Source organism: Microcebus murinus, chromosome 2 (assembly GCF_040939455.1).
Source record: "Microcebus murinus isolate Inina chromosome 2, M.murinus_Inina_mat1.0, whole genome shotgun sequence".
NCBI lineage: Eukaryota > Metazoa > Chordata > Mammalia > Primates > Cheirogaleidae > Microcebus > Microcebus murinus.
In genome coordinates, this window is record NC_134105.1 from 39,213,900 (window position 1) to 39,241,890 (window position 27,991).

The 27,991-nt window shown below is 38.9% G+C and overlaps 1 protein-coding gene across 6 annotated transcripts in view; it reads left to right on the forward strand.

Annotated features, from left to right (window-relative positions):
* Window positions 1–27,991, forward strand: part of OSBPL9 (oxysterol binding protein like 9) — a 174,162-nt gene that overhangs the window by 12,094 nt on the left and 134,077 nt on the right. The window contains exon 1 of one of the 6 annotated variants that reach the window (XM_075998324.1): window positions 27,436–27,496. The exons of the other annotated variants lie outside the window; for them this stretch is intronic. Within the exon in view, the coding sequence (XP_075854439.1) occupies window positions 27,437–27,496 (60 nt within the window). The 5' untranslated portion in view covers window position 27,436. Of the gene's footprint in view, window positions 1–27,435; window positions 27,497–27,991 lie in introns of those variants that run through there. 6 annotated transcript variants of the gene reach the window in all.

Below are 27,991 nucleotides of genomic sequence, written 5' to 3' on the forward strand. Positions count from 1 at the left end.
AGACTCAAATAGGGGTAGACAGGCACTCATTAACCCCTTAAAACATTTAAAGCAATATAGTTGAAAACCAAAAGTTAAAAGCATGTTTATAAAATTAATTTATAAGCATCAAGCTACTGTAGTCTAGGTTTTAGTTATAGACTTGTAGTGATTAGTTATATAAACATGGGCATTTTGTTAAGACCATTCCATCCCTTAAACTGGCCTTTACGGTCTCACATGCCTCCCTCTTCCCCAATAGTCCCTGGGCCTAGAGGAGGGAAGGTCTGCCTGTATAGTGACAGGGCATTTGCAATGGAAACAAGCCAGGCCCAGTGAGATTTTAGATGAGGAAGATGCTATAGGCTTCCTTGGATTATCTCTAGTCTTCAGGATATTATGACTTTGGTTTTCTCGACATAAAATGAGAGATAAATAACAATAATTTGACAATTAGAGAAGAAGAATTTGGGTATCAAAATGGAAAAAGGAACCTATTCCTTTAGGGAGTCAAATAAAAATGTCATGAAGAAAATTATGACCTGTTTTTTTTTCCTTTGTAGTCAAGAAATAACCAGGATTTAGTCCAAACTTTGGACAAATAATAAAAAACTTAAAAAGGACAAGGCTTGGGATTTAATAATGGGCCTTTTTTTTTAAAGACATAATTTTCTCTTATTTTTATTAAAGACAAATCATAGTAGGACTGCCTTATTTATAAAATAAATTTTAGTCTTATGTACTTGATTATTTGCATACAGTACAATAAGAATAGTCATTGGCCATAGGCTTTCTTTTTTAAATTGGCTTTGCTGGAACCTCCTTTTTTTTTGAATGTCAGGTTACTTAAAGGTCTGGAACTGAGCCAAGGATTTAACTGCCTATAGATACCTGTATGAATTGGGAAATTGCTCTTTTTTGAGGTCTCAAAGTAACTTGAGATTTCAGGACCTGTTAGAAAGTGACATTCTTTACTTAACACAGATCAGGAAATGTTATAGATGAGGTCAGTATTTTCTTTTCTTTTTTTTTTCCAGAGGCCCTTTATTGGCCTTATAAAGTCAACCTGATTCCTCAAAGCAATCTGGGCATATTTGACAATATGCCATTGCAATCAAAGCCTTGGAAAAATAACCAGTATCTCTGATTCTATCCTGTTATAAAAAGAAAAACAGATTCTTACTGAACTTATACAAATAATTATATTTCCATAAAATAAGAATACTTATGAATAGCTGCCAAATTTTGGAGAAATCAAGTAGAGAGAAAAATTAATATTTCATATTGTATACAAAATATACCAGTTTGTTGTAAGCTATAAATAGCTCAAAAGAAGGAAAAATATATTTTCTTCTCAAATAGCAATGTTTTAAACAAATAGTTAAAAGAAAATTAGTTCAGCCACATGTAATTAATTCTTGCCTTGCTTGAGGTTAGGTTAGCAATCTTCAGAAATGCGTTAGGGTTTTTGTTTAAGTGAGCCAGTTTAATTAGGGTCCAGTGGGTGTCTAGCTGAAGTGTCTAGATGTTAAACTCGAAGCATTTTCAGTTAAATTGGAAGTAGCTTTTATATAGGAAAACAAATGTTAGTATTTGTAACAGTTTATCCTGGAGTTTGTACATTAGAAGGTGTTCCTGGCCAGGTGCAGTGGCTCACGCCTGTAATCCTAGCACTCTGAGAGGCCGAGATGGGCAGATCCCTCGAGGGCAGGAGTTCGAAACCAGCCTGAGCAAGAGCAAGACCCAGTCTCTACTAAAATTGGAAAGAAATTAATTGACCAACTAAAAGTATATATAGAAAAAATTAGCCGGTAGTCCCAGCTACTCAGGAGGCTGAGGCAGTAGGATCGCTTGCGCCCAGGAGATTGAGGTTGCTGTGAGCTAGGACGCCATGGCACTCACTCTAGCCTGGGTAACAAAGCGAGACTCTGTCTCAAAAAAAAAAAAAAAGAAGGTGTTCTTGCAGGACCTCAGGAAAGTTAAATATCATTTCATATTTGACAGTGCTTCTTGTATAGTTTTAACATACTGAATAAGTCAAATGCATCTCTCAGATTTTTAGACAGCCAGTTTGAGATCAAAAGGACAGTTTAAAAATTTTGATTTTGGGCGGGGTGCAGTGGCTCACGCCTGTAATCCTAGCACTCTGGGAGGCCGAGGTAGGCGGATTGCTTGAGGTCAGGAGTTCAAAAGCAGCCTGAGCAAGAGTGATACCCCATCTCTACTATAAATAGAAAGAAATTAATTGGCCAACTAATATATATAGAAAAAATTAGCCGGGCATGGTGGCGCATGCCTGTAGTCCTAGCTACTTGGGAGGCTGAGGCAGCAGGATTGCTTGAGCCCAGGAGTTTGAGGTTGCTGTGAGCGAGGCTCATGCCACGGCACTCACTCTAGCCTGGGCAACAAAGCGAGACTCTGTCTCAAAAAAAAAAAATTTTGATTTTGGAAAGTTTGTTAAATATCAAAGGGTTAAAACATTTTTATCATAAACACTTATTGTCATAAAACAGGATTATAGGTTACTATAAAACAGTCACTTACTTAGCCAAAGTGATAATTTAAAAGATTTTAAAAACAAAAAGTTTTACTTTTTCTAGGAAAAAAAATCTAATTTTTTATATTTTGTGTATAGAATTTTCTCTTATATTAGTAGCTTTAATTATACGTATAAATTATAATGTTAACTCTTAGTAGCCCTTACTGTTATAGCCCAACCAGGTTCATTGCCTGCTGCTCGAGAGGAAGGCTATACACTGAGACAGCAGGTTATAGCAGAGAAAGAGTTTAATATCACAGGTGCCATGTGAGGAGATGGAAGTTCTCAAATCCATCTTCCTGAAAATTTGGGGAGAAAGGGTTTTTTTTGGTTTTTTTTTTTTTTTTTTTTTTTTTTTTTTTTTTTTTTGAGACAGAGTCTCACTTTGTTGCCCAGGCTAGAGTGAGTGCCATGGCATCAGCCTCGCTCACAGCAACCTCAAACTCCTGGGCTCAAGCAATCCTGCTGCCTCAGCCTCCCGAGTAGCTGGGACTACAGGCATGCGCCACCATGCCCGACTAAGTTTTTCTATATATATTAGTTAGCCAATTAATTTCTTTCTATTTATAGTAGAGACAGGGGTCTCGCTGTTGCTCAGGCTGGTTTCGAACTCCTGACCTTGAGTAATCTGCCCGCCTCAGCCTCCCAGAGTGCTAGGATTACAGGTGTGAGCCACCGTGCTAGGCCCTACCTTGTGGCCCTTTATTAATTTTATAAAGGACAGTTTCATTATTTTTGATGAAAAATCTAGGAAGTTAAACTTTGAGCTGTTATAAGTTCCCAATTTTTATTAATATATCTAAATATCTTTAGTTTTCTATATTATATATTAATAAAAATAAGTTAAAGTGTATGAACTGGACAGGCACAGTGGCTCAAGAAGGATTGCTTGAGCCCAGGAGATTGAGGTTGCTGTGAGCTAGGCTAACACCACTGCACTCACTCTACCCTGGGTAACAAAATGAGACTCTGTCTCAAAAAAAAAAAGTATATGAACTTAAACTTATGTTTAATAATGAATGTTTTAGTATTTTACTTATAAATAATTCAGGCATTTTATGACCATCTTTTTAAATTCAGCATAATGACTTTAAATTTTAATAATTTTATTTATGTTTTTTTTTTTACTCCCCATCAATTTTAATGATTTTTAATTATTGAAAAGAATTTTGAAATTGTAACACAGATGTCATCTCCAATGTCCTTCTCTCAGTCACCTTAGGTCTTAAGTAGCTACGTGGCATCCAAGATGGCTAGGAAGGGCAGAGCCTGTCTGTGTCCAGAATTTACATACCAGGTGTACCGTTGAGAACAAAAGACAAGATGCATGGAGGATCCAGCCCCTTCTAGAATAACCAGGAAGCAAAGCTGGGGAAGGAAAGAAGGGGCCCCTATCTGGCTTGGTTATATCTTGTAGAGAACATGTCTCTGGGCCCTACCATGGCTACCTATCCAGACACCAGAATCTAGGGGCTCAACACTAAAAATATAAGTTTGTCATTGAGAATGGAACAAGTAAAAAAAAATGTATATACATATATGTATATATATATTTATATATATTTCACATGTCTGAGCCCTTTATATACAAAAAAGCTTTATGTGTCACACACAGGTGGAAGAAGACAGGAATGTAAAGGTCATTTACAGCTTGGAAAGCAGAAAAAGAGGCTGGGGTAGGAGAATCTGGACTAGTTAGCAAAAAGTGGTCTTGTTATGCAAATGAAGCCCTTTGGGTAATACTGTATTTCTCCGAAAATAAGACAGGGTCTTGTATTTATTTTTCCTCAAGAAGACACCCTAGGGCTTATTTTCAGGGGATGTGTTATTTTCCCCTCAAAGCTTCAGCTTGCAGCACGCACAGGATGGCCGGGACCTGACAGGGGGAGCCCACCTTGTTGGTGGGGCTGCCTGCACCTTTCGGTCACCTCTGGGATAGTAGCTGTTACGATGGGGCAGATGAGAAGGGCTGCTGGTCTTCTTTACCGCGATGAAATGCAAGGGTTGTACAGATACACTGTGTAGCCACGGCCATCACTAGGTCTTATTTTCGGGGTAGGGCTTATATTGTGCAAATGCTTAGAAATCCTGCTAGGGCTTATTTTATGGGTAGGTCTTATTTTCAGGGAAACACAGTAGCTTTCAGAGAAAACAGATGGCAAACGTTTCCCTTAGACTTTTAAAGATGAAGCTCTTAATTTGTTTTTCCATAAAGGCCAGTTTTGCAGCAGTCCAGATGTAGCTTGGGACAAAACATTTCTAATCTCTTTAGTCTATTTTGAAGCTAAAAGTTTTATATATTAAAAGCCCAACTGATAGTTTTAGAGAAATTTGGGTTAGAGATTATTAGAGATAGGCAAAAGAGTAAAAAAAAAATATCAAGATAACAAGGAAAAAAAGTTAAACATATCATCACATATTGTCTTTAGTTAATTTCTTAGTTCTATGAATAAATCAGTTTAGTTAGGCAGCTGTGTCCCATTCCAAGGAGCTAGTATTGTAGGAGCTTTTTTAACAGAAGAAAAAAAAAAACAAAGGTCAACATTTGGAGGAATTTTTTTAAAAAGCTAGTTGGGAAGAAAACAATTGTTTAGGAGCAGAGATGGAGGGAGAGGTAGGAAGGAAAGAGTTGACTCTAAATATTTCACATGCACCCTTTTTTTGGAGTCTCATTTCACTTTAAATCACCCTCTTTAAGGGAGGCTATGAGAGACTTATGATCCCGTTATCTTCACTGTTTTGGAAGGTTTGAAAGCCTCTTTATTGTAATTGAGTGCACAGATAAACTAGAGATCTCCTAAGATTTAATTATGGCTGGCAAAATTTTAAATCATTTTAGGTTAGATTTCAAACATTTAAAAGAATTTTTTATAGTTTTTAAGCATGTAAGTCACTAGTGTCTCCGATGGCGGTGGATCAGAGAGACCGTTTTCTTAGAACTAAAGTTTTTTTTTTTTTTTTTTTTGAGACAGAGTCTCACTTTGTTGCCTAGGCTAGAGTGAGTGCCGTGGCGTCAGCCTAGCTCACAGCAACCTCAAACTCCTGGGCTCAAGCAAGCCTGCTGCCTCAGCCTCCCAAGTAGCTGGGACTACAGGCATGTGCCACCATGCCCAGCTAATATTTTTCTATATATATTAGTTGGCCAATTAGTTTCTTTCTATTTATAGTAGAGACGGGGTCTCGATCTTGCTCAGGCTGGTTTCGAACTCCTGACCTCGAGCAATCCGCCCGCCTCGGCCTCCCAGAGAGCTAGGATTACAGGCGTGAGCCACCGCGCCCGGCCAGAACTAAAGTTTTTATAGCTGCATTTACCTCTATGAGATTGTCCTCCCCAAATGCCAAAACATGAGTGTCCTCATAAACCCTTTGTAAATCAACTGAATCCAACTGGGTCTCCCCCAAGCCTGGGACCTACAGAAACATTACTTCTGGGCTCCAGAATGGAGGGAACCAGGGAAACTGAGGTAGCCCCCAACCCAGAAACCCAAACCCTGGGCCAACAAAGACATTCCCTTTGGAATCTGGAATGGAGAGAACTGAGAAAACTGGAGTAGCCACTCCCCTACAACCCCAGGGCCAACAAAGACATTCCCTGCATCATCTGGAATGGAGGGAACTAGGGAGAAATGAAGGGAAGAGGTGGAGAGAAAAAGTCTCCAAGATCTTCCTCCTAAAAGTGAGATATCTTGGATCCAGGGGAGCTTACCTGAGTTTCTCCCAGTGAGTTCAGGAAGACAACTGAGCTAACAGTGGGCTCGTGCAGACTTTGGTGCATTGACCTCTGATCATGGGGGGAGGGGCTGGGGGTCTCCGTGGGTCCCTTCAATTATTGATGAGATTTATACTTTGGAAAAAGGAGAGCTTCATTTCTCAAAAAGGGTAGCAACCTGCTGGGCAGACATTCCAACATGTTGGGAAGCAGAGCCCTGGGCTGGAAGCTAGGCATACGTGTGTCATAAGAAGAGACAAAAGAGAACAGGATTTTATACTGAGTGGGTCAGTCAAATATACATATTCAACAAGCTATAGGAGGACTACTCATGAATATTTATGAAGGGAAATCATACACATGTAATTTCCTTTATTGCTCCCATCCTATCATGGCTAGGAATTTAGTTTTAAGGTGTTTCTTGGCTGAGAGGGATCCATTCAGTTAGCAGAGGGCTTAAGATTTTATTTTTAGTTCACAGCTATAATGTTTAGATTTTTGATCTATTTTTTAGTGTTGTTTTTTTTTTTAATATACAGTATGAGGTAAGGCTCCAACTTTTATTTTTTTGCATGTAGATATCCACTTATCCCAGAACCATTTGTTACAGAAAATGTTCTTTCTCCACTGAATTGTTTTGGCATTCTTGTTGAAAATCAACCAACCATAAATGTGAGGGTTTATTTGTGGACTCTGTCTTCTATTCCATTAGTTTATATGTCTATCCTTATACCTGTAATGTACTGTCTCAATTATTGTAGCTCTGTTATAAATTTTGATATTGGGAAATGTGAATCTTTCAACATTTTTTTTCAAGATTGTTTCGGCTATTCTGGGTCTTCTGAATTTCTGTATGAATGTTAGGATTTACTGACTTTTTCATTAATAAATCAACATGATCATATCTCTCCTATATTGAAAAACGTCTCTCCTAATTCTGTCTTCCTGGAAATAACCATCCTAACTTCTCTTCCATAATATAGATGAATTTATTGAAAAGTTTTCTATCCTGTCTCAGTTTGTCTATCTTACATTCACTCTGCAACAGTCTTTTTGTTACCTCCACATTTCACTGAAAATTCTGGCAAAGGTCTCCAGTGATAACTTTGTTGCTAAATCCAGTGGGTACATTTTCACTCTTTATCTTAGAGTTGTCTCTATAGCATTTGATTACATTGATTACTCTTTCTTTTAAAGTTTGTAAATAATGGTTTTACTGTTCTTGAAGACAGCCTACTCTTAATTTTTTAAGAAAGATTCAAACAATAGTGAAAGGTATATGCAGTAGAAGAAATGTTCTCCCTGAACTACCACTGTTAGTGTTTCAGAGAATTGCTTTCTTTTTTCTTTTTTTGAGACAGAGTCTTGGTCTGTTGCCCAGGCTAGAGTGCTGTGGAGGCAGCCTAGCTCACAGGAACTGCAAACTCCTGGGCTCAAGCAATCCTTCTGCGTCGAGCCTCTCCAATAACTGGGACTACAGGCATGCACCACCATGTCCAGCTAATTTTTCTATATGTTTTTAGTTGTCCTGCTAATAACTTTCTATTTTTTTTAGTAAAGATGGGGTCTTGCTCAGGCTGGTTTTGAACTCCTGAGCTCAAACGATCCTCCTGCCTCCACCTCTCAGAGTGCTAGGATTATAGGCGTGAGCCACTGTGCCTGGCCAAGAACAGCTTTCTTGACAAGTATTGTTTTTTTTTTTTTGTTTTTGTTTTTGAGACAGGGTCTCAGTTTGTTGCCCAGGCTAGAGTGAGTGCCATGGCGTCAGCCTAGCTCATAGCAACCTCAAACTCCTGGGCTCAAGCAATCCTCCTGCCTCAGCCTCCCGAGTAGCTGGGACTACAGGCATGTGCCACCATGCCTGGCTAATCTTTTCTATATATATTAGTGAGCCAATGAATTTCTTTCTATTTATAGTAGAGACAGGGTCTCGCTCTTGCTCAGGCTGGTTTTGAACTCCTGACCTTGAGTAATCCGCCCGCCTCGGCCTCCCGGAGTGCTAGGATTACAGGCGTGAACCACCGTGCCCGGCCTCTTGACAAGTCTTTATGCATAAATATACATGTATGTATATTTTACATAAAGGGAATCCTTTTAGGCATGATATTTTCCAACCTAAAAGCATCTTTTAGATTGTATAATTTGCTGTATCATTTTGTATTGTATTTCTTTAAGTGGTGTGGGGGCGCCTCGATGGCCCTTCGGCGGCGTCTCAGTGGCACAACAAGAAAGGTATTTCCCCCCCCTTCGTGTGAAGTAGGGTGAGGCAATTAGCGAACAGCACACATCTGTTTATACTCATACCTCCAGTTATCTCTTGGGTTGTGAAAAAAGGCAAAAGGGAGGTGGGAATGCACAGGGATCACGCAGAATTCAAAGAAAATTAATCACTTCAAAGGTCAGCTCATGGCCAGCGCGTAATTAGTTTGTGCCTTGCTAGGGCCCTTTGGGGGGGGATAAAAGGCACCCCGCAATTCAGGTCGGGGTCCTTGCCTGTAAGAGCGGCCACTGCGCTGGCACTCTAGGGCTCGGACCCTGGCTAGCCAGAAAATAAAACTCCTCTTGAGTGATTGCATCCTTGGTGTCTTTGTTCGTCTGCCTGGCGGGGTGCAGGAAGCCGGTCCCTAACAGTGGCAAAATGAATGAAGGCAACCAGTTTTCCTTCATCTTTATTTGATGAAATCTGTCACCTGGCTTTGACAAATTAAGGTTCCTGTGCTGTTTTTGATGCTGAAAGAGAAGATCTACTAATCTGTGTTATCTCTTATGGTTCTGCTCAGCTGAGTAGTACTCCTTTAGGAAGGCAGTTACAGAGACCCATCCTTAGGCAAGGAAAGGAAACATAGACTCTACTTTTTTTTATTACTTGATTGACAGGGTCTCTCGCTCTGTCACCTAGGTTGGAGTACAATGACCAGATGATAGCTCACTGTAACCTTAAATTCCTGGGCTCAAAAAATCCTCATGCCTCAGCCTCCCAAGTAGTTGGGACTATAGGTGCACCCTACCGTGCATAGCTAATTTTTTAATTTTTTGTAGAGATGAGTCCCATTATGTTGCCTAGGCTGATCTCTAACTCCTGGCCTTAAGCAATCCAAAGTGCTAGGATTATAGGCATGAGTGACCGTGCCTGGCACCTTTGTATAGCTGTACAAAAATATTCTTTCTTGGCCGGGTGCGGTGGCTCACGCCTGTAATCCTAGCACTTTGGGAGGCCGAGGCGGGCGGATTGCTCAAGGTCAGGAGTTCGAAACCAGCCTGAGCGAGACCCCGTCTCTACCAAAAATAGAAATAAATTAATTGACCAACTAAAAATATATATACAAAAAATTAGCCAGGCATGGTGGCGCATGCCTGTAGTCCCAGCTACTCGGGAGGCTGAGGCAGTAGGATCGCTGAGCCCCGGAGATTGAGGTTGCTGTGAGCCAGGCTGACGCCACGGCACTCACTCTAGCCTGGGCAACAAAGTGAGACTCTGTCTCAAAAAAAAAAAAAAAATTCTTTGTTTATATCCTTATTCTATAAGCTTTTTTCTATTGTAAATTTTTTTTGTTTTTTAACTTTTTTTTGTTAAAAACTAAGACACAAACATATTAGTCTAGGGCTACACAGGGTCAGGATCATCAGTATCATTGTCTTCCACTTCTACATCTTGTCCTACTTGTGGGTCTTTCAGGGGCAAGGACAGGGATGGCCCTGTCTTCTATGATAACAATGCCTTCTTCTGGAATACTTCCTGAAGGACCTGCCTGAGGCTGTTTTACAGTTGACTTTTTTTTTTTTTAATATAAGTAGGTGTATACTCTAAAATAACAATAAAAATATAGTGTAGTAAATATATAACATATATATTTATGTTATAAATATATATTACATTATTATGTATTATGTGCTGTACATAATTGTGCTGTACTTTTAGGGGACTGGCAGAGCAGATTTGTTTACACTAATATCACCACAAACATGAGAGTAATGCATTGCACTACAAAGTTATGGCAGCTACAACATCATTAGGTGGTAGGAATTTTTTGGCTTTGACACAATCTTATGGGCATTACATGTGTGGTCTGTTGTCAACCGAAGTGTTATGCATCATATGACTGTATTTATGAAACAGTACTGTGAAGTAGTTGGTATTATTTTTTTTTACACAGTGAAGTACTTGAAACCTAAGAGGATCACACAGGAGTTTGTATGTGTGTGATCAAGTTTTCGAACTCCAAATATAAGGTTCTTTTGGAAACTGATTAGCCGTGGTTAGAAGGATGATAAACCCAAGTTATCAATAGTCTGCTGACAGGTGATAAACAATTTACATTGTTATCACAATTAAACTTCTTTCTGCATGTACCCTTTAAAATACAGACTCCTTTGATTAATCCTAAAAAGTAAGAAATCCTTTTAGATCTGTTGTAATGCTAATGATAAAGAATAAAGAATGGGTGTTTCTAAGTTGCCTTTTTAAAAGTACTTTTTTCCTTATTATAAAAAAAATACTGTGTGTTTCTTGTAGATCATTAACTTCTCAAGCCATTGAAAGTTTTTTAAGCACCTTGGAATAGTTCTTGAATTCTTGACCTACTTCCTTATTCTCTCTCATAATTCTTTCCCTTAAGTATAACATTTGGGAGAATTCTTTAGGAAAATAATTTCTTAGGCAATGTTAGAGTAACAAATTGTTACATATTCAGTCTTTTGATATTTACATACTGTATTTCAAATGCTTTTCCTAGCTAACTTGGGAATCATTTTTAACAGTTTCTTGGCAAACATTTTTCTGAATTCCAAATTTGAACAAGGACCTTTTGGAGCCTAGTTCCATTCTAAATTGGGGTCTATAGGATGAGTCTTGGAATTAGGACTATGCCTCTGAAATTTCATGGTTCTGGATGTTGTTCTTGCTAACTAGATTTTTATTTATTTGCGTGTTGTATACATTTTTCTATCTTCCATAAATTTTTTGTAGTGTTCTTGTTGTCCCTTTTATAATCCTCTTATTTTGGGCCTTGAATTAGTCTTTGCCAAATAAGAAAAAAGGTCCTTGGGCAATTTTTGATAGAGAAATGAAGGTGAATGATAATGGATTATTGTTTCATAGCTTGGTGGGAGAAGTACTAACATTTGAACACAAACACGTGTCATTTTCTTTATTCAACTCTTGTGAAAAAACATGAAGCAGGGCATGCTCCTATAGTCACAGCTACTCTGGAGGCTGAGACTGGTGGATACCTTGAGCCCAGGAGTTCTAGTCTAGCCTGGGCAACATGGCAAGACCCTATTTTTACATATAAAAAAGTGTCAGACCTTTAGTCTCCTTTCCCTGTGACATAATCTTTCCTAGATTGGATAAGGCAGATAAGGATATCTCAGAGAAAGGTGTTTGCACCTGGTATTCACTCCACTAATGTAGATTTTCTCTACAGATGCAAGTCTGTCTTACAAAAGTACAGCTTTTCAGAGCTATTCCTGTGTCTGCAGCCCTTTGAATAGCTATCTTGAAATATACCAAAGAATTATATTTTGGTTTTCTTCTCCAGCATATATTACTAACCTGCTATAAATAATTTGTGGAACTTAGGCTACTATTTAGTATTTAATGTTTAACTTTATAAAGGATGCAAGAATCCGAAATATCATGGCTATATTTAATTGAACCCTGTGAAAATGGTTCTCTCCACTGACCTGTTGGCCTAAAATTCTGACTTGAAGATATAGTTGTTCTTTTAATAAACAGAGAGAGACCTGGGACTTTGCAGTGTAATAGGCCACTAGATTAAAATATAAGTCTGTAATTCTTTACCCACAATTTTTAAATTCCTTCTGCATGCCAAAAGTTTTTCCCCTTAGTTTATGATATACTCATTGGAAGCAAAGCCTTCTGGTACTAGTTCTGGCCCTCTTTTTCTACTTCTGTTAATATTTTGTGATTCTTGGTATAATGACCTCCAGGCTGTTCCATCCTTTAAAGATGATCTTGCATATATCTCTGTTCTGATGTATGAATAAGGGAGGGCAACCTTATTCCCTGAATCTTGGAAAGACCCCAATATCACTGTAACCTTGTTTACTGATCTTATATACTTTTCTAAGACTTCATCTATAGAATAAGTAGACCCTAAATCTGCTGCTCAAAATGAGGCCATCTATAGCTGATGGGGGAGGGAGGGATGAGAGAGTTATCTATGATAACTTGAGGGGTGAGTGATGGGGAAAGTTCTTCCATTATTGTGGTCTGTGACTACTCAAAGTTTTTATTGGTATAGCTTTCCAGCAGCATGATGACATTCTTGGTTAGTAAGTGACCACAAAGCAGTACCTAGTTAAGGCTTTCTAGAACTGTGGTCCCCAACCCCTGGGCCATGGCCCAGTCTGTACCCATGTGTGGCATGTTAGGAACCAGGCTGCATATCACCATGTGAGCCCTGTCCCCCAACCCCACCCCTCACCTCTATCCTTGGAAATAGTGACTTAAATGAAACTGGTCCCTGGTGCCAAAAAGGCTGGGGACTACTGTTCTAAGGTATGCTGATTCCAAACATTCTAACCAATACCACGTGAGTATTGGGCAGTAAACACCTTAGGATATCTAGATTTTCTTAGTACTATGCCTACGTGAAAATCAATTTATTCTGTAAATCTAAATAGATATTTACCTTGGCATTGACTGCTGCTCCCAGGAAGCTAAGGAACATATCCTAACTCCCATTGTTATCAAAACAGTTTGGGGATACGATCAACACATTCATTAGCCCCTCCTGAGATGTCATCTAGGGTTAAGCAACCAAAAGCAGCCTTTTGCTGACTGTAGAATAAAGGATCTTATGAAGAAAATTAGTAAATTAATAAAATCAGAAACAAGTTTCCTTTTCCAATGGTAATAAGTTTCTTGAAGAGTCACATAAGTCTACTAGAAAGCGGAATTTACTTTGCCAAAATTAATATCACAGACTTCTAGAAAATACATTTTTAAGGCTTATTTAATGTGAGAGACACATGTATCTATAGGGCTATGCATTGCAATGAACTGAATGTTTATAGCCTCCAAAATTCGTATGTTGAAATCCTAACCCTGGAGGGTGATGGTATTAGGGGATGGGGCCTTTGGGGGGTAATTATTATAGGTTATGAGGGTGGAGCCCTCAAGAATGGGCTAAGTGGTCTTGTTAAAGAGGCCCCAGAAAGCACATTCTCTCCTTTCCACCCTCTGAGGAGACAGCAAGAAGGTACCATCTATGAACCAGAGAGTAGGCTTTTACCAGACACTGAATCCGCCAGTAACTTGATCTTGGACTTCTCAGCTTCTAGAACTGTGAGAAATAAATTTCTATTGTTTATAAGCCACCTGGTTTATGGTATTTTGTTGTAGCAGCCCAAATGGACTGAGACACACACCATCTCTATCACACCAAACCCATCCACTATTACCACCCCAAACATAGACTCCCAGTGACCAGTTTTGGGAAAAGGGCAAAAAGCTCAGTGACTTAACAAAAGTACAAATCATATTAAGTACTATCTACAGTCTAGTTAAAAGTAAACAGGCTTCATCCTAGACAAAAATCACAGTGCTTGACTATAATCTTTGCAGTTCATCAGATAGGTATCAATGAAGGACCCATTAAGTAATAAATAGAAAGTAATAATGTAATTTCAACTTCAAGTTGCTTTAAAATGCCTCATGTACAGGCTAATAATCACTGAAAGGTGATTGATTTATTTATGAATGAGGCAGAATCTTACTGTGTCACCTGGGCTAGAGTGCCATGGTATCAGCCTAGTTCACAGCAACCTCAAACTCCTGGACTCAAGCAATCCTCCTGCCTCAGCTTTGCGAGGAGCTGGGACTACAGGAACACACCACCATACCTGGCTAATTTTTCTAATTTTAGTAGAGACCACACAGGCTGGTCTCGAACTCCTGACCTCAAGTTGTCCTCCCACCTCAGCCTCCTGGAGTGCTAGGATAATAGGTGTGAGCCACCTTGCCTGGCCTAAATTTTATTTTTAAATAAACCTCTGTTCTATTTCCCTGTAGGGAGAAGGGGGAGAATTTTTTTTTAATGTGAGAATTACAAAATTATGAAAACTTGTTATGGAATGCAACATTTGAAATTGTTTGTAAAATGGGCGTTTAAAAACTAGTTTAGAGGCCGGCACGGTGGCTCACGCCTGTAATCCTAGCACTCTGGGAGGCCGAGGTGGGCGGATTGCTCAAGGTCAGGAGTTCAAAACCAGGCTGAGCGAGACCCTGTCTCTACTATAAAAAAATAGAAAGAAATTAATTGGCCAACTGATATATATAGAAAAAATTAGCCAGGCATGGTGGCGCATGCCTGTAGTCCCAGCTACTCAGGAGGCTGAGGCAGGAGGATTGCTTGAGCCCAGGAGCTTGAGGTTGCTGTGAGCTAGGCTGACGCCACGGCACTCACTCTAGCCTGGGCAACAAAGCGAGACTCTGTCTCAAAAAAAAAAAAGCTAGCTTAGGCTTGGCACAGTAGCCCACTCCTGTAATCCTGGCACTCTGGGAGGCCAAGGCTGGTGGATTGCTTAAGTCAGGATTGAGTTAGAGACTAGCCTGTGTAAGAACAAGACCATATCTCTATTAAACATAAAAAAATTAGCTGGGCTAGGTGGCACACAACTCTAGTCCTAACTAGCTACTCGGGAGGCTGAGGCAGGAAGACTGCTTGAGCCCAGGAGATTGAGGTTACAGTGAGCTGTGATGATGCCAGATGCCACTGCACTGTAGCCGGGGTGACCGAGTAAAACTCTGTCTCAAAAACAAAACAAAAAAGCTAGTATTAATTTTTTAAAAATCCCCAAATCAGAGAAGTATGATGACAACAATGAGATGACCTGCATTCTCAGGCAAGTAGCTTATAATAATTTCAATTCATAGTGGTCTACCTGCTCTGTCCATTTCTTAAATCCCTAGGAAAAAATAATTGTAAGGACACACTGAGAACTACGCAGCTGACTGCAAGTACACAGTGACAAAAAGAAAAGAAATAAATAAAATAAAAATTAAAAAAATAAAAGTAAAAAAACTTAGAACTACTCAGCTGAATTTCAGTCTTAAATCTGCTTAATATATAACTGCTTCTCGCAAAGGGGTTAACACAGTCAAGTAGGGCCTCTTAATTGTTATACTCTGGATGTATTTTATTAGTTTAGCTGAACTTCACTGTACCACATAAAAAATATCTTCAGATGGGATGACTATATAAGTTTCAAAGTAAGCCAAACTAAGAACAACTCAAAATATTCTCTATTTTGGTTTCTAACGCTATGGATATACTCATGTGAAATCCTTCTTTTAAAATGTACAAAATAATTTCAATTTAATGAAATAACATGGACTGTGGAGTAAGAGAGAGGTTTAGAATTCCAGATCTGCCAACTTGCTAGCAGTGTGACCTTGGCTACATCATTTAAGTTCTCTGACTTTAGTTTCCTCATTTGTAAAATATAAGTAAATCACTTAGCACAAGGTTCACACCCCTTCCAAAACAGAAATATGCTATCATTGTCTTTAAACCTAAGCTAACCCTATTCTCACAGGACAGAACTTTCTTTTGGGCATGTCTCCTGCCATCAACTCTGCTTCCTTTACACACACACCCACCCCAATCTGCTCTAGTGATAATACATAGCCCCAGCAAAAACAAACAAGCGCCGAAACAAAACCATATGTTTTTCCTCCGTCTTGGTCACACGTTCCTTCTGTTGACCCTTTCTTAGTCCAGCTCCTATACTCAGGTACTATTAACTTTCTCTTCAATTTATGGATTTTTCTATTGTACTAGTTATTGTGTATATAGTTGTTTGTATGCCTGTTTTCCTTGTCAGACAGTAAGTTAATTATCTTTGTATTATATTACTATTATTGGCACCCTCTCTTCCAGAACCTTGTTAATGCTTGGGACCTGTATGGTATTAGATAAGTATCTGCTGAATGAATGGCCCCAGATTGCTCTCCTGGGTATCCCACTCATCAACAAACACAATTCACTTGAAATATGCCCCTTGAGTCCCGAATCAGGTTATTCAACACTCCCAAGTAAAATAGGGGAAACTTTTCTCCCCTTTCTGATAACCTTCAGTCTTCTTTAATCAAATTTTTATAATTACATTTTAAATATTACTATGAAACAATTAGAGATTAGTAGTAATCTCTAATATAAGCATTAAAGCTTAGCATGAAAGTGCTTGATTGTATCTTAATTGTAACTGCTTAATTAGATCTCCAACAGGACTATAAACTTTTAGAAGTTAAGTTCAGTGTATCCTAGTATATATTAAGTACTAAATATATATATATATATATATATATATATATATATATATTTTTTTTTTTTTTTTTTTTTTTTTTGAGACAGTCTCGCTTTGTTTCCCAGGCTAAAGTGAGTACCGTGGCGGCAGCCTAGCTCACAGCAACCTCAAACTCCTGGGCAATCCTTGTGCCTCAGCCTCCTGAGTAGCTGGGACTACAGGCATGCACCACCATGCCCGGCTAAGTTTTTCTGTATATATTAGTTGACCAATTAATTTCTTTCTGTTTATAGTAGAGACAGTGTCTCATTCTTGCTCAGGCTGGTTTCGAACTCCTGACCTTGAGCAATCTGCATGCCTCTGCCTCCCAGAGTGCTAGGATTACAGGTGTGAGCCACCGCGCCCGGCCCTAAAAATATATTTTTAAAATTTTAAAAAATTTGTTGTTTTATTTATTTATTTATTTTTTTTTTTGAGACAGAGTCTCACTTTGTTGCCCAGGCTAGAGTGAGTGCCGTGGCGTCAGCCTGGCTCACAGCAACCTCAATCTCCGGGGCTCAGTGATCCTACTGCCTCAGCCTCTCGAGTAGCTGGGACTACAGGCATGTGCCACCATGCCCGGCTAATTTTTTGTATATATATTTTTAGTTGGTCAATTAATTTATTTCTATTTTTGGTAGAGAAGGGGTCTCGCTCAGGCTGGTTTCGAACTCCTGACCTTGAGCAATCCGCCCGCCTCGGCCTCCCAAAGTGCTAGGATTACAGGCGTGAGCCACCACGCCCGGCCTTGTTGTTTTTTTTTTTTGAGACAGAGTTTTGTTTTGTTGTTCAGGCTAGTGAGTGCTGTGGCGTCAGCCTAGCTCACTGCAACCTGAAACTCCTAGGCTTAGGCAATCCTGCCTCAGCCTCCTGAGTAGCCGGGGCTACAGATGCTTGCCACCACACCTGGCTAATTTTTTGTTTCTATTTTTAGTTGCCCACTTAATATTTTCTACTTTTTTTTTAGAAGAGACAGGGCCTTACTCTTGCCCAGGTTGGTCTTGAACTCCTGTCCTCAAGCGATCCTCTCGCCTCAGCCTTCCAGAGTGTTAGGCTTATAGGCATGAGCCACCCTGCCTGGCCTAAAAATGTCTCAAGTTAACAAATTAACTCACAAAATCTAGCTTAGTGCCAGTATATAGTGCCATCAATGAAAATCTATTTAATTGGAAATATAAGTATGGATTTACTCTGATTCACAAAGCAAATGTGTCTGGAAAAGTTTTCTACAAACATATTTAAAACTCACTAGGGAAGATTAGTTTGCTATTTAAACTAATTCTACAATCCTTTTATAAAGCAAAGAATGCCTCCCCAAACCTGTTATATAAAGACACTTAAATCTTCATTTGAGTGTTAATTTTACTTTGCTTAAAATAAACTTTCATTAAAGATCAAGCAAGAGTCTCATCTGACTTGCTCCAAATCTCTCACACCTATAAGTGAGGTCTCCTTCTGAATTAACTAATAATACATAGCACTTCATCTTACCTTTCTTAAGGCACCCATCATTCCTATCTTATATGATAATAATTTATGTGCATGCCTCATCACTTTTCTCAGATGGCAGTGCTTCTGACTCATCCTTGTGGCTACTCACCCACCCAGTCCTCCACCCTGCTACACACAGAACTTTGCAAAGAATAAAACATTTAATAAGTTGATGGTAGAAGACAAGAGGACGATAAATGTGGACAAATACAAAATGGTCTGCTCCTTTTCATATAAATGTAAACACTGCTTCAGCATTAACAGACATATTAGTTCATTCATTCCCAAGAGCATATGAGGTTGCACTCCTAAGTAGTGTTGCACCTTGCACCATCTACGCCTGGAACACAGGAGGGCAATCTGTCAGGCAAACTGACCTGTAAAGATAGAAGTCATGAGAGTAGGGCTCTAGGGTGTGGGACAGAGAGGAAAGAAACAGGAGGGAATATTGCAGGAAGATGGCAATGCTTTATATTTTGATTGAGATATTGGTAAGAAGGCAGTACACAAATGTCAAGACTCATCTAACTATACACTTAAAATTTTTATATTTTTAACCAAACAAGTAAGATGTACAACATTTAGGGGATGGACACGCTTGAAGCTCTTACTTGAGGGGGGAGGGGGGCATGGGCAATATATGTAACCTTAACACTTGTACCCCCATAATACACTAAAAATATTTTTTTTCGTATTTTACTGAATGAAATTATACCTCAAAAAATAATATTACTTGCCCAAATTCCACACAGGTATATTACATACAACAATTACAAAATAGGAAATGATAGCAATAATACTCCTATAGTCTCTATTTGAGAAGGTACAGACTCCTCAGTCATCCTGATAGCATTTAATGTTCTAGACTCTCAGCAGTCCCCAGCCTTTTTGGCACCAGGGACTGGTTTCATGGAAGACAGTTTTTCCATGGACTGGGGTTGGGGACCACAGTTCTAGAGAGCCTTCACTGGTTACTGCCTTGTGGGCACTTAGTAACCCGAAATGTCCTCATGCTGCTGGAAACCCTTAAAAGTTTCTTTGGGAGAAAAAGCACTGACTTTTAAAAAAGATAAATGTCAAGCAGGTATAAAGATGGTAGGTAGCATAGGTGTCAAAGTTTCATTTTCTTTGAGCCAGACTTAACAGACTTAGTTTAACAGACTAAAAGCAATGCAATTTAATTTGTCCTTGAGGAGCTAATTTAACAGTTTTATTTTAGTTTTCTGACCAACATCATCAAAATAATAATAGAAGCTTCATCAGATTACTGTCTATTGAGACATAGTATGTAAGGTTATAGGCTATATTAATGAAATTTTAAATGGCCGTCTGCACTTACATGTATCCTTTGTTCATTCAACAAATATATTTTTTTTTTCTTTTTACAGCAACATTCAGGAACATCAACAAATATTTTTTGAATCTTCACTGTATACTAGGTCATTTTAGAATTTATAGGCCAGCAGGAGTAATGAACATTAAATAAGCAATTTCAGAATTGTTTAATTATAGCTTTAAGTATTTGGCAGGCTTTTAATATTCATCTTTATTAATTTTATCCTGAATGCACACAAGGTATACTGGATCAGAGACAAATTTCACATAAGAAGTGTGTTGGCTGGCCCACATTTGCCCTAGTCCTTACTCTCAGGGCAGTGCTATAAGAGCTGGGTCAGTTGTACTACATATGTAGCCAGATACTCTGTAGGTGAAGGATGAGGAAAAATGATTTTTCTCTGTTTATGAAGGGGAAAGAGGCAACTATCCTCCTCCCCTCCTGAAAGGGTCAGTTAGGAAAGGTAATAAGCCTAAATCCTAACTCCAACCCTTTGCTCTATAAATAAAATCTCTCCAGCAGGCCAAGTTCTGGAGCTTCATTTCTTTTTACATGCAAATACCTAGGAAGGTAGCTGTACCCCCTTTCCTGGCACCTTGGGGGCTTAGCCTAAGGGAACTACTTACTCCAGACTATGACCTTTCAGACTTCTCTGGGAAATAAGACAAGTTTTTATTATCCTTTCAGAACAGAGGAAAACAAAAGATCTAATCCTTATGGTATGTGGAAATGTTGCTAGAGCTCTAGGGCTTTTTAAGGGAACACTGAGAAATCTGTGGAAGTTTTATGCCTTAGGTCAGTTTTTTTGTTGTTGTTGTTGTTGCTATGATAGAATACCACAGATGGATAATTTATAAGCAAAAGAAGTTTATTTTGGCTCACAGTTCTGGAGGCAGGAAGAGCATAGCATCAGCATCTACTCAGCTTCTGGTGAGGGCCTTCTTGCTGCTTCATAATATAGCTGAGGGCACTACATGGTGAGAGAACAAGAGCTGTAATTCTAGCTACTTGGGAGGCTGAGACAGGAGGATCAATTGAGCCCCAGAAGTCTGAGGCTGCAGTGAGAGCTGTGATTGTGTCATTGCCCTCTAGCATGGGCAGCAGAGCAAGATCCCATCTCTTAAAAAACAAAGAAGAAGATGTGATACAATATAGGGGATGGATTGTAGAGGTCTGGAGTGGAGTGGTTGATAGAGATTGGGTTAGGAAGATTTGAGAGATTTTTAAGGGACAGAAATGAGGGAACTTTGATTGGTTGGATGGAAGGAGAGACAGGATCACATTGAGTTTGAAATTCCTGTGAGAAAGCCAATTGGAGATGTGCTGGAGGGCTTGTGTATGGTGGGAATGTGGAAATAGCTTTTGCTGAGAATAGGAGAGCTAGTCTACTAATGAGTAGTTTTCTGCTGTTCCCTCTGCCTGGAACTTTTCCCCCAGATTGTTTACATGGCTGGGTCCTCTGATTTAAATCTCAGCTCAGTATCAACTCCTCAAAGAATTTTTTCAAACCACTTAAGTTAAAGTACAACTCCTTTCCCCGGTAGTAATTTTCTAATCATCAGTGCTGTGGCTTGAATGTGTCCCCCAGAATTCATGTGTTGAAAACTTAATCCCCAATGCAACAGTGTTGGGAATTGGGGCCTAATGAGAGGTGTTTAGGTTATGCGGGTACTGTCCTCATGAATTGATTAATGCCATTACAAAAAGGGCTCACTCTTTTGCACTCTTTGCCCTTCTGCCTTGCGATGATGCAGGCAAGAAGGCCCTCAGCAGATGCTGGTGCCTTGATCTTGGACTTCCCAGCCTTTACAACTGTAAGAAAATAAATTTCTGTTTGTTATAAATTACTCAGACTCAGGTATTCTGTTACAGTAGCACAAAATGGACTAAGACAATCTTTCTGCTTTATTTTCTTAATACTTTTCACCTGGGGAAATTATCTCGTTAATTTGGTTTTCTTAGGTGAAATAGCTATTTAAATCCTTTGCCAGTGTAAAAATTGGTTTGTCTTTTTATTGTTAAATTATAAGAGTTCTTTATGTATTCTAGACCCTTACCAGATACATGATTTGCAAATTTTCTCCCATTCCGTGATTTGTCTTTTTACTTCTTTGGTAGTGCCCTTTGAAAGCACAAATGTTTTTAATTTTGATGATATCCAATTTATTAATTTTTCTTTTGTTATTTGTACTTTTGGTGTGATATCTAACAAACCATTGCCTAACCCAAGGTAATAAAGATTTATACCTGTCTTTTTTTCTAAAAGTTTAATAGTTTCAGCTTTTATATAATTTAGATCTTTGATCCATTTTTTTTTTTTTTTTGAGACAGAGTCTCACTTTATTGCCCAGGCTAGAGTGAGTGCCGTGGCGTCAGTCTAGCTCACAGCAACCTCAAACTCCTGGCTCAAGCAATCCTCCTGCCTCAGCCTCCCAAGTAGCTGGGACTACAGGCATTCGCCACCATGCCCGGCTAATTTTTTGTATATATATATTAGTTGGCCAATTAATTTCTTTCTATTTATAGTAGAGACGGGGTCTCACTCTTGCTCAGGCTGGTTTCGAACTCCTGACCTCGAGCAATCCGCCCGCCTCGGCCTCCCAGAGAGCTAGGATTACAGGCGTGAGCCACCGCGCCCGGCCAATCCATTTTGAGTTAACTTTTTTATATGGTATAGGATAGGGCTCCATCTTCTTTCTTTTGCATATGGTTATGTCCACTTGTTTTAGCATCATTTGTTGGAAAGACTATTCTTTCCCTATTAGATGGTCTTAGCAGGAGTAGGCACAGCAAGAGAGAATATCCTTGTCTTGTTCCTGCTCTTAAGTATAAAGCTTTTAGACTTTCATCATTAGGTATGAGGTTTCTTGTGGGTTTTTCATAGATGTCTTTTTTTTTTTTTTGAGACAGAGTCTCACTTTGTTGCCCAGGCTAGAGTGAGTGCCGTGGCGTCAGCCTAGCTCACAGCAACCTCAAACTCCTGGGCTCGAGTGATCCTTCTGCCTCAGCCTCCCGGGTAGCTGGGACTACAGGCATGCGCCACCATGCCCGGCTAATTTTTTGTATATATATATCAGTTGGCCAATTAATTTCTTTGTATTTATAGTAGAGACGGGGTCTCACTCTTGCTCAGGCTGGTTTTGAACTCCTGACCTTGAGCAATCCGCCCGCCTCGGCCTCCCAAGAGCTAGGATTACAGGCGTGAGCCACAGCGCCCGGCCCATAGATGTCTTTATCAGGTTGAAGAAGTTCCTTTCTATCCCTAGTTGGTTGAGTGGTTTTATCATGAAAAGGGTGTTAGATTTTTTTTTCAAGTGCCTTTTCTGTGTCTTTTAAGATGATTACATGATTTTTGTTCCTTATTAATATTGATTGATTTTTGTATGTTGACCCAACCTTGTATTCTTGGGATAAATTCCACGTAGTTATAGTGTATGATCCACTTTATATGTTGCTGGATTAGGTTGGCTAGTATTTTGTTGAGAATTTTGCATCTATATTCATAATAGACATTGGTTTTTCCCTCTGATATCTTTGTATGGTTTTGGTATTGGAATAATACTAGCTTTATAGAAAAATGGGGATGTGTACTCTCTTCTATATTTTGGAAGAGATTGTAGAGGATTATTTTTAATTCTTTAAGGATTTGATAGAATTTTACCATCTGGGCCTGGGATTTCCTTTGTGAGAAGTTTTTTTCATTACTAATTAAATATTTTTTGCTTGTCATAGGTCTATTCAGATTTTCTGTTTTTTCTTTAGTCAGTTTTGGCAGTTTGTATCTTTCTTAGAATTTGTTCCTGTTATCTAGGTTGTCTAATTTGTTGTTTATTGTATTCCCTTAGAATCTTTTTTTTTTTGAGACTGAGTCTCACTCTGTTGCCTGGGCTAGAGTGCCGTGGCATCAGCCTAGCTTACAGCAACCTCAAACTCCTGGGCTCAAGCAATCCTTCTGCCTCAGCCTCCCGAGTAGCTGGGACCACAGGCATGCGCCACCATGCCTGGCTAATTTTTTTCTATATATTTTTAGTTGGCCAATTAAATTTTTTCTATTTTTAGTAGAGGCGGGTGTCTTGCTCTTGCTCAGGCTGATTTCAAACTCCTGACCTTGAGCGATCCTCCCGCCTTGCCCTCCCAGAGTGCTAGGATTACAACAGGTGTGAGCCACTGTACCCTGCCAATCTAGAATCTTTTAAATTCTCTAAGATTATAGTAATGATGTCTCCCTTTTCATTCCTGATTTTAGCACTTTGGTCAGTCTAGCTAAAGATTTGTCAAATTTGTTGATTTTTTTAAAGGACCAACTTTTAGTTTAGTTGTTTTTCTCTATTTTTCTGTTTTCTGCTTTTATTCTCTAATCTTTTTTTCCTTTGTTCTGCTTGCTTTAGGTTTAGTTGCTGTACTTTGCGTTGTACTTTGCGTAGTTTCTTTTCTTTCCTTTTTCATTAATCCTTTAGCATCTTTATACTTTGTGTACTTTCTTTCTTTCTTTTTTTTTTTTTTTTGAGACAGAGTCTCACTTTGTTACCCAGGAGTGAGTGCCATGGCGTCAGCCTAGCTCACAGCAACCTCAAACTCCTGGGCTCAAGCGATTCTGCTGCCTCAGCCTCCCGAGTAGCTGGGACTACAGGCATGCGCCACCATGCCCAGCTGATTTTTTCTATATATATATTAGTTGGCCAATTAATTTCTTTCTGTTTATAGTAGAGACGGGGTCTCGCTGTTGCTCAGGCTGGTTTCGAACTCCTGACCTTGAGCAATCCGCCCGCCTCGGCCTCCCAGAGAGCTAGGATTACAGGAGTGAGCCACCTCGCCTGGCCTTGTATACTTTCTTAAAGTAGAAGATTAGGTTGTTGATTTGAGATCCTTCTCTTTTTTTTTACTTTATTTTTAAAAATATAGAATGCTTCATGAATTCGTGTATCATCTGTCAACAGAAAAGAACCCAAACTCTGGAAAATAATTTAACCCTTTGCACTCGGATGTCAAGTGTGACTCGACACGGTTATCAAAAATTATAGAGATTAAAACTACTCTTTGAATGTATCAATAATTTGAAGTATAAAAAGATCCAAATAAATAAGTTTGTATGAAAAGAAGCTCCAGTTTTTTATTCTACTGCCACGCTTTGTAAAATCTGGGGTATTTAAAAAATGAAATCCCGAGTAGAATAAAGGAATGGAGAAAAAAAGCACGCGAGTACAAAGGATTAAATGGGTTTATTCTGAGCCAAGTATGTGTGACTGTGGCTGGGAGAGCCATGCCCAAGAATCCTTGAGCAAGTGGTCTCTCTGTGGTTGGATTACAGTTTGGTTTCATACATTTCAGGGAGATAGGAGTTACTAGGTCGTGACAGCAAAGAAAAGCAAGCTTCGAGACAATTTCTCTTCTGATGCTTTTTAAATTCATGCGGTACCCATCTATCCAGCTTCTTTACCTTGCTCATTTGTTTTGAATGGTTCAATATTGTTGGAATAGTAATATCAAACCTTGCTGCTAATTCACGCATAGGTTGAGATGAATTCACTTTCCACTACAGCTTTCAGCTCATCATTATTCACCTTGGTCTCAGGTCACACACGTGACTCATTTTGAAGATTAAATTCACCAGAAGGGAATGTCTCAAAGCATCGATGTACTGTGTGTTCATTAGCCACATCCTTCCCAAACACTTCATTGATATTTTGAAAAACAAACAACCAAGAAGTGTCAAAGTGAAATGTCAGAGATATCAACTGTCAAATTTAGTACTTAAGGAAATGGGACATTCCATAATTAATAACCTAATAATTTTCTAAAAAGTACATTTGTTAGCAGGTTTCAGAACATTGGTAAGATAACACCTGGTAGGAAGATTGCTGGGGTGGGGTTATGTCAGTTACCTTTCTCTCATCACCAGAAGCGACTATGATTCATCAAAAATAACCTCACATTTGGTGAATGGCACTGGCTTTGGTAGGTTTGCTTCAGACCAGAGTGTAGTGGAAGATCACGGGCAGCTAGGATTTTTCTTCCCGCCTCTCTGCTTCTCTTGCTGTACAGGCTTTATTTATTGCTTTCTTCACATAAAAGGCACATGACTAGTGGCATCTGTATCTCACAGCTTTAAGAGCAGATAGGAAGGCACACTTCCCTTAGCCCCAGTTGAAACATTCCTGGGAAAGGACTCTGTCCTGCCTTGCGGAGGACATAGTCACACCAGCTTCCCTTCAGCCTCATAATATTGCTAAGTGGGGAGAGAATGAGGGAGAGGGCTCTGTGCTATTGTGGAGGAGGCGGATTCGAGGCTATTAGAGCACAGATAAAGTCTGGAGGAATGATTGGCAGAACAGCCATTCCAAATTATGAAACTCTGCTACATTTTACATATGTAACATTGGGTAATTAACTTGATCTCCCTAGCCTCACTTTCATTTATAGTATGTGGATAAGGCTTACCATGTAACGCTTACCAAACTTCTTGTGAGGTTTATTGTATATAAAGTGCTTGTCACATAGAGGGGTCAATTTGTGAGAAGCTGCTGCTGCTACTACTACTACTGTTATTACTAATGTTGCCATTATCCTTTTCCCCACCAAATCCTCATATTAACCGTGTTAGTTTTCTAAAACACACTTTGGAGAAGGTTGTTTCCCTCCTTGTAAGCCTTCAGAAGCCCACCATTAACTATTGAATAAAGTTGAATTTCCTTAACTCTGCCGTATTTTTTTCAGACCCCTCAGGATCTGGTCCCTGTAATCTTTTCAGCCTGATCTCTAACTTCCTCTTTGTACTTTGTGTCCTGATCTATATATAAGTCTACTCTCCTACAAAATTAGGAGACTGGAAATGAAGTTTTCTGCATCTGTTGTTGCCTTGGCTTGGAATGCCCCCCCCCCCCCCAGCATACCTTCCCTTTCTTCTTCCTTTTGTTTTTAAAGTCCCAGATTGAAACATGAAACCTGGTCATTTCAGTATTGTTTCCCTGATCTTCTTCCATGGCAGGGAGCCTTCTGTAGTTCACAACACTTTGTTCCTGTATTCCTATACCACTTATTTTTGCTCTGTGCTACAATTGTTCAAATGCTAATCTTTTTTTTTAATGACATTTTGCAAGAGTCTAAACCAATTATTTTGTAGAATGTCCTACATTCTAGATTTGTTTATTTCTTAGTTATATTTGTTTTAATTATTTTCAGTTATATCTTTCAGTGTCTTCTAATTTATAATCCTAACAGTGGCACCATCCTTGGGGCCTGTCTCACCCTTTTTCTGTTTACTATAATTTTATTTTAAGAATTGTGTTATGGTCGAAGAGGATCAAGAATGAGTATATTGGTTCTTACCTTGTTCAACAAGTTAACTTTGCATTCTAACTTCATTGGGTGTTTTCAAATCTAATTATTATTTTTGAATATTGCCTTTATACTTTTGGAGGGAAAGCATTTCGGAGGATAAGCATTAGGGCTACTAAATGCTTAAGGAGTATTTTGTTAACTATGTTTTCTTTCATTGTGTTATTTATTAGTAAAGAACTCTTTTTGAATTTGCTTGATATTGGGAAATTTTTTAAAAAATGTGTGAATCCTTCTCTTGTATTTACAAGTAATATGAAGGGAATACTCTCTTTAGCACTTCAATAATCACTTGTGAGCATGAGTTCCTATGGCTCAGGACTTTGGATTTAGGGCATCAGTGGTTTCAAGTGGGACAATTGTTTTTAAAACATAATCCTATGACATTGTTTTGTTTTGCTTCTTTCTCACATAGTACAGAAAGTACAGAAGTACAGGAGTACAGAAAAATACCAGTTGTTCAAGTATTAAATATTTGTTACACTTTGATTATTTGAGGTCTTACTAAAACTCATGGGTGATTTAGTTTTAGGAATATTTATGTGCTTCTTATGCATAACATAGCCCTCTAGTGAGGGAGACAGACAGGGTAAGCAGTGTTTCATCACTAAAATTTTTTTTGAGCACCTAATGTGTACCAAACACTGTTCTGAAGCATAAGATAAGTCAGGTATAATTTGTACCCCCTTAGGAATGTGCAGTCTTGTGGATGAGTCAGGCAAGAAAACCAGCCATTATGACACAGGATGGCTCATGCCATGACGAAGGAACACACAGGAGACTCTGGAAGCCCAGGGTAGGCAAAATTAATATTTTGTCTAGGCTGATATATGTAAATCAGACAGAGCTAAGGTGCTTAAAGTGATAGGAAAGCAGAAAATCTGGGTCAAGGATATTCCAAACTGAGGAATACTGGATGAGAAATCACAGAGGCAAAAAATTCCATTTGGGAAATTGCAAAGAGGTAAAGCTAAAGCAATGTTCTCATAATGTGGTCCTCTACTTGCCTTTGTCAGAATCATCTGGGAACAATTTTTAAACCTCCAGGTGATTCTCAGCCTTCTAGGTGATTCTCTGACTCAATAATATGAGAAACACTGGGCATGAGAAAATTATAGTTACATTAAAGGTAAGTACAAAATTCTGTGATTACATTAATTTGTATGGACCATAATCCATTTTCATTTAAAACCTTTTAATTTCTCTATCTATAAGTGATTTCTTTCAAAAGGGGAGTGGGCAGAAGGGATGGATATTACTCTAAATCTTGTCTTTTTATCCCTAGATGATT